Raw genomic sequence first — 8272 nt, 5'->3', positions numbered from 1 at the left:
AAAAACATTTTCTGTTTATTTCTTTTGTGCAGTACTTTACATTTTCTTATGTGACTATTTTCATGTCTGTAGGGGTGACTTTCGACGTGCTGGAACACATATCCTATTATTACATGTTATAATGGGTTCAGTATACGGTAATTTCAATTTGTGGTAAGGTTTTCAGGAACGCATATGTACCACATAACGAGGACTTACTGTATATCTATGTATGTATGTGTATATATATATATATATATATACAGACGCTCCTCTACTTACGTTCATAAGTTTTATGTTTTTTCAATTTTACGTTTGAACCGACTGTTAAAAAAAATTGTAAGAAAAAAAAAAAAAAATTGTGAATTTTTTAGTTTAGCGCGCTCTCCGTAGTACGAGACGTTCAAACTATACTTAAGCATGACGCTGCGTCCATTGTTTACATGGCACAAACGACAGACTGAACGTGCCTTGCCTCCTCCTCCATCATCTCACTTTCTATTGCTTGAATTTAATTTATTTGAAATTAATGTTATTATTTTACAATGTTATGTTTATAATTAATGATTTAGGGGTGTTTTATAAGATACGGTAATAGAATTTATGGATGTATAGTACAGTATGAACGGTCATACAATATTATTTTACAATGTTATGTTTATAATTAATGATTTAGGGGTGTTTTATAAGATATGGTAATAGAATTTATGGATGTATAGTACAGTATGAACGGTCATACATTACTGGAACGTAAAGTAACAACTTACGTTCATTTTCATGTTACGTTCGGCCGTTCGGAATGTAACTAAAACGTAAGTTGAGGAGCGTCTGTATATGTGTGTGTGTATATATATATATATGTGAATAAATTCGCTAGTGGACAGCGACATCAATCATACAATCTAAATAACCGTCGCGCAGAGGATTCGAACCACCGCCAGTAGACTCAAGAGAGTCCGTAAGCACCCGCCTTAGACCACTCAACCATAGACGATCTAAAAGTGTATGAACTCGTAATCTATCTGATTACCGCAGATGGGGAGGGTGCTAACTGCCCCCCATATAATCCCCCTTTTTACCATACACCTAATCGCACCAATGGGAATGGTAAGGACTAGATCGAATCCCCCTCACGCTTCTCGTCATCGTAACTATGTGAATAAATTCACTAGTGGACAGCGACATCTGCGGTAATCAGATAGATTACGAGTTCATACACTTTTAGATCGTCTATGGTTGAGTGGTCTAAGGCGGGTGCTTACGGACTCTCTTGAGTCTACTGGCGGTGGTTCGAATCCTCTGCGCGACGGTTATTTAGATTGTATGATTGATGTCGCTGTCCACTAGCGAATTTATTCACATAGTTACGATGACGAGAAGCGTGAGGGGGATTCGATCTAGTCCTTACCATTCCCATTGGTGCGATTAGGTGTATGGTAAAAAGGGGGATTATATGGGGGGCAGTTAGCACCCTCCCCATCTGCGGTAATCAGATAGATTACGAGTTCATACACTTTTAGATCGTCTATGGTTGAGTGGTCTAAGGCGGGTGCTTACGGACTCTCTTGAGTCTACTGGCGGTGGTTCGAATCCTCTGCGCGACGGTTATTTAGATTGTATGATTGATGTCGCTGTCCACTAGCGAATTTATTCACATAGTTACGATGACGAGAAGCGTGAGGGGGATTCGATCTAGTCCTTACCATTCCCATTGGTGCGATTAGGTGTATGGTAAAAAGGGGGATTATATGGGGGGCAGTTAGCACCCTCCCCATCTGCGGTAATCAGATAGATTACGAGTTCATACACTTTTAGATCGTCTATGGTTGAGTGGTCTAAGGCGGGTGCTTACGGACTCTCTTGAGTCTACTGGCGGTGGTTCGAATCCTCTGCGCGACGGTTATTTAGATTATATATATATATATATATATAAATACATATATATATATATATGTATATATGGGGAACTCCGTGCTCAAGGGGCATAACACCACCTACGTTTTCGAGCGAGTAACGGAATACAGTAGATGAAAGCACCCTCTGTCTAGCCTTGAAAGCAGAATACTGGAATTGGACCCTTACATCCCTTTAACTGACCGTATTTATTCGCATGCTTTGGTGAGCGACAGTCATGATGAGGTATGCAAACTCCATGCTCAAGGGGACTTGGCTGAAGCGGCCAGCCAATCACCACACCGGCTAGTGTCCTGCCTGCCTGCTCAGCCAATCGCAGCGCTGCTCCGAGTCTCTCGCCTCAGTATTTACATCACAAAAACCCCTATAAAACAAGAACCAATAAGAGTTTTAAGCTGAAATTTTCAGGGATTCTTAGTTTTAATAGACTTGTTGACTGTGCCAAAAATGAACAAAATCAGATGATAAACACATAAAATTACCCCTGGATTTTCTTTTTTATTGAAGGAAAAATTCTTTTGGAAAAAAATATTTACACCATGGAATTTGTCCTTGTAAGCTATTTTTTCATACAAAATACCTTTACATTTTTTGTTTTCTTCACTGTGTAACTGTTGTTAGACTTTAAACACGTTTTTCTCGAAATTTGGTTTTTGGCGCATATGCTCCTTGAGCACAAAGGTCCCCATATATATGTAGGAGAAATCATATAGACTCATAATTCTACATATGCAGACAACCACAGTCTGCATATTCAGAATCAAAAGTCTATGTGATTTGTCCTGCATGAACACATGTGCACACAAATGGGACAATGGAAAAACAAGGACATAAAAAGAAACTAAAAAAAGGATAACTATAGAAGATCTGAGGGAAGAAAAAAAAAAAAAAAAAAAAAATCTTCCCACACCTGGAATAATTTAGATAAAGAAACAGTGTGTGCAAACACTATTCAAGATTTTAAGAAAAAACTTGATGCTGAAAGACGGGTCACCAAGAGCATAGCTCCCTTCCTGTATAATACAACTAGGTAAATATACACATTCACACACACATATACAGGAGGAATTACATACACTCATGATTCTAAGTATGAGGAAAACCACAAAGGAAAATAATAAATTATGGATCACAGTTAGATATTTTCCTTTGTGGTTTTCTGCACACATACATTTAAATATATATATATTAGTATCCCTAGGCTACTTGTAGCCCAAATGTCCTAACCATAATTTGTGCAGCCCAAATGTCCTAGAACCATCCAACAGAATTCATACACAATCCCCCAGTAGTATGAGGAACAAAGCATAGCACAACTCAAGTAGCAAACAACTTAAACATGAAATTTCACCTATAATGCAATTAAAATCTTCAATTCTGTCCCAGAGGTTGGCACAAAAAATTCTACTTTCACACACACCATTATCAGTAAATTAGAACTAAAATATCAATGTTGTTATTGGATTTCAAATGGCATTCAATCCACAGAGCATTAAACTTGATCACACCATACTACATATGTATGTACCAAAGGCCACCTTCCCCTTACAAAGAAGGTGGCTGAACCAAGACATCCACCCTTTGCCTATCCTGCATCACAATATTTCTTCCTTGAGTGACTTATAAACCAATCCTGTGACTGCTGTCTGTTGCCTAGAGGCCATAGGCCTCCTGCAAGAAATCTGGGGCAATGGACTGAATTTTATGCTTTGTAAATTTTCAAGGTGTTTGGTTTGGTGGTTAGGTCAGGATAGTTTCTCATATTGAGGAAATTTTCTTTTATGCAACAGAAATAATCACATGTAGGATTTTCTGGCATACATCACACAGGCTGAATGTGTTGCTGTGGTGGTGATGCTCAATTTTCAAACATTTAGAAATTAATAAAAAAAAAAAATAATAATAAATAGCAATCCACAACAGAAAAAATATGAAATATATATATACAAAATAAAACTTAGATATTGTGAGATCCTACAATATAGCTTGCTTAGCTAATGCACAAATCTGGCACTAACATTGCCGTTCTCACTAAAACACAGAAAGCAACTTAACTGCCAACTATTCTATACTAATCTTCACTACCAGCAAACAATGTAAATATGTGCGTGGCATGTTCATGAAGTGATTATGAATTAAACTATTCATATATGGAAGATATTAACACTGGAAATACAATAAATGAAAAACTGTGATAATATGCCCAATGATGATGACAAAGTATACTTTACTCTTCAGGCTTTTTCAGTGGAAACACAATGGGCAAATACTTCCTATACAACTCAACATCCTCCTTCATAAACAAACAAAATATAATGCGATCAAAATTGTCCTTCTCCCTGACCAGCACTTGCCTCACAGTTTCAAGTGCTATTTCAGTAGCTGAAGCTGATGGGTAACCATATACACCTGTTGATATACAAGGAAATGCAATTGTGCGTAAATTGGTCTCCTTGGCCAATATCAAACTCTGTCTATAGCAAGCTGACAAGAAAGCTGGAATCTCCCCAATTGGTCCAACTGTATGAATCACGTATCGGGCTGGCAATTTGTAACCACCAGTGATCTTTGCTTCCCCAGTCTTGCAGCCAAATAATGTTTTGCACTCTTCTAACAGCATTTTTCCAGCACCTCTGTGAATGGCTCCATCCACACCACCCCCTCCTAGGAGAGATCGGTTTGCTGCATTTACAATTGCATCTATCTCCAATAGCGTAATATCACCATACCATATTGAAATCTTTTTGTTGATTTCATCACACACATCGAAAGTTTGATCCTTGAAAATCGCCTTGATGTCTTCGCTGTCAAGAGCAATTTTGTCAAACTCTTCCCTTTTCTGTTTGTAAAGCTCTGGCCAGGTAGGAATTTCATTTACATGCATCTCACGACCACGACAGCGGTAAAATTTCCTCTTCTCTTCAATAGGCATTTTCAAGTATTTTTTCTTCTCGCTGTCAAACGGTTTGGCCCTTACAAATGCCATTGTCTGACACTGATTAATAAGCTCCGTGCTTCGTGGCGAACTCCCAATTACACTGCTGCGTCTCTTCGCCTTCCTAGCACAATCAAAGACTATATAGGAAAGACGGGAAAGCTCACGGAGAGCCGCATCGTCCACATACATTTTACTGTGCGGCTCTCTCAATAGATGGCGTGTACGCCAATCACCAGTTTTAACTGCATCGTCTGTTTGTTTACAATTAAGCGGGACATTCAATCATAGAGTGTGGGCGGAACTATCACCCATGTGTGGTGTGCAAAAAGAAAAAAATGCCATTCCCCATCTAATACTTCAAGTTTTTCCTAAAGATAGAGAAAGGTAAGAGATTCAACATGCACAATACATGGAAACTTTAACAGAAAATGGAGGAATAAAATAGAACATAGTTAAAATCTTCTTTATCTTTATGTCAGACTCAGTGCAGTGTCACTAAGCTTGGAAATGAAAATTATAGATGAATACCTTACAAATATCTAGAAATATGAATTGATCATGTCAAATTCATACCATATCTTTATGGCAGTCCCAGGCAGGTACAGCAACTTTGATATAGTTATGTTATGTTCTTAGCTTATGTGGTAAAGTTATAAACTTTTACCTTAATTTTGAATAAATGGCCAAATACACAGCAAAAAAAAGTTGAATCGCATGTATGTTTCTTCTTTTTTTTGTAGGTTGTGACTGCTTCTTAAAGTTCTTTGGTAGTTTTAAAATTTAACGGTTTTTGTTTAATGATTTCTCTGTGTTATGCTTGTTCTTTTACGGTCTCAATAAACGTCGACCAACGCCGACCAAACCCAAATAAGGACGGCTTTTGCTCAAATGCATAATTTTATATAGAAATTAGCATGTGGTTGCATTATTTGACCAATTTTCTTTTTAAATGTGTGATTATCATGTAATTTCATCAAAGAGAAGTTACGTTTTTATTGTCTGCAAAATTACCTAAGTCGACCAACGCCGACCAAACCCAAACAATGACGGCTTTTGCTCAAATGCATAATTTTATATAAAAATTAGCATATGGTTACACTAGTTGACCTATTTTCTTTAAAATGTGTGATTTTCATGCAATTTGATCAAAGAAAATTTACGCATTTATCCTCTGCAAAATTACCAACCACAGCTACGAATGCCGTCCGACTCACTAATAGCCGACCAACGCCGAACAAGGACGGTTTATACTTAAATGCACCATTTTGTATAAAAAACTAGCATATGGTTGCATTATTTGACTTATTTTCTTTAAAATGTTTGATTTCCATGTCATTTGATCAAAGACATAACGTTTTTATCCTCTGCAAAATTACCAACCGCAGCTATGAATGCCGTCCGACTCACTCATAGGCGACCAAATCTCAAACAAGGACGGTTTTTGCTCAAATGCATAATTTCATATAAAAAAAACTAGCATATTGTTGCATTATTTTACCTATTTACTCTAAAATGTGTGATTTCCATGTAATTTGATCAAAGAAGTTATGTTTTTATCCTCTGCAAAATTATTTTATGTATGATTGCAAATCTTGTTTGTTTGATTTTGTGACTTATTTCTTGCATGTTCATCCTTTTATTTTTGTCTATGTTTTTTACAATACAGTACCTGTCTTGCTACATATGTATATATTTTTGTTTGTTTGCTTTTGGGGTTTTCCTTTGTTCTGTTAAAATTTTTTGCTTTATTTTTGCTTAATATGCATGTTATGTCTGCTTCTTTGTTTAATTTTGTTTCATATTATTGTTTTTGATTACTGATTTTCCAATGTTTTGTTTGGTATTTAATATCTGATTGCATGTTTTGGTTGCCTGATGTATGGTTCATTTTTGAAGTTGAATAATGTTATTTCTTTTAGATTGTTTGTTATATGTTCTTTACAAGACAGTATTGCTTTGTTGCAAATAAAAGAATCTCATGTATACCAAACTTTTACTATCCTTGTTTGTATAATTTGTGTACAGATACTTGAATAAGTATACAAAGTTCAAACATAAGCACAAGCACAAACAAAAAAAAACATGATATTACAGAAATAATAAGATAAATATAACTAAAATAACCTTTTAAATTTTAACTGTTTACTCAATTTCAAATATTTAGTGATGAATGATGCATTGTGCTGAAGTATTTTACCAACTTTTGATTTTATAAATGTGATCATGTGTGTAAAGCATATATTAAATAGTCTTGTTTGCATGCAAAAGTCATAAAATTACTACTCATTATTTTATAAAGAGAAAGTAAAACTTTTTCGAGATGTTGATTATTTTAGCGAAAGGATCAGTTTTAAAATTTCCATAAACATTATATATAATACAAGTTAAGTATGATTTGAAGGCCGCGCTACGCCACTTCCGATTTATAGTTTGCGGCTCTGTCGATAGATGGCGCGCATTCACGCTGGATGGATGACGTTTTCTTATTAGTAAAAGATAGAAGCTTTCCCATCTTTCCTATATAGTCTTTGAGCACAATAGTACGCAAGATACCATCGTTGTACTTTTATATGCATCATTTTTCGGAAGGCTCATCGTACGGACGTACTGATAACTTTCCTCACATGATGATGACGAAAATATATACGTCACTAAACGAAACAAGGGAAAAAATGCATTGCACGGTTCTACACGCATATAATGATTTCTTATGCTATCAGTATTGCAACTATAGTAAAAATTTAATTGATAAGGGTTGATTGGATCGACAACAATTCTGAAAGGGACCCACCAGTTATTTAGTTTTGTTGAAAATTTCAGTTCCATGCCAACCACCTACTTCATTTACTCATCATTTTAAACGTAAATAGGCATAAGTGCACAGAAAATAACAATATTATCAAAACTCATTTTGGTGAAGTAGAATACTTTTCTTCATACAATTTGGAATAATGTCAATGTGATCCCACGTTACAAATATGCTATAAAACCATAAAAATCAATAAGGTATTTAATATACTTATTCTAAAACCCAGTTATCAAACACAACCCTGTTCATTATCAAAGTATAAACAAAATATTTTTAATTCACTTGTCACAATTTTTTAAATTGTGACACCCGGCACGCTGTCTCCCCTTCCCATTTTTCTCGTCTGATTTACCACCGTTTCGGGCCTTCATTCCCCATACTCGGGGGAATTTCCAGAGTCCTTAAGACTTCTAGTAGCTACATCCTGTCCTTTCTCCTCCTCGTTATCCTCTTCATCTGTCATGTCATTTTTGACAATCAATTTCAGTGCCTTAACGAAGGGAGAGACTTCTAATTATCTAGAAACACCCCCCCCCTTTTTTGATTTGTGTTCTCAGAGCCAGGCTCAACGGTTTTCGCGCCCACACAAAGCGCCAAACACACCCCCTCCCCCCCCCCCTGCGCGCTGCCAC

At 36.3% G+C, this 8272-nt stretch overlaps 1 protein-coding gene across 1 annotated transcript; it reads right to left on the bottom strand.

Annotated features, from left to right (window-relative positions):
* Positions 1–210: 210 nt before the first annotated feature.
* LOC143021243 (macro domain-containing protein PG1779-like) lies at positions 211–6763 on the bottom strand. The gene has a single exon (XM_076178640.1). The coding sequence runs from the start codon at positions 5018–5020 to the stop codon at positions 4121–4123; it is 900 nt and encodes a 299-aa protein (XP_076034755.1). The 5' UTR covers positions 5021–6763; the 3' UTR covers positions 211–4120.
* Between the last annotated feature and the right edge of the window lie 1509 nt (positions 6764–8272).

Source organism: Oratosquilla oratoria, chromosome 41 (assembly GCF_046742065.1).
Source record: "Oratosquilla oratoria isolate Oo_2021 chromosome 41, ASM4674206v1, whole genome shotgun sequence".
NCBI lineage: Eukaryota > Metazoa > Arthropoda > Malacostraca > Stomatopoda > Squillidae > Oratosquilla > Oratosquilla oratoria.
Note: the sequence above shows the minus strand (reverse complement) of the source record. Positions and strands in the feature narration are given on the sequence as shown.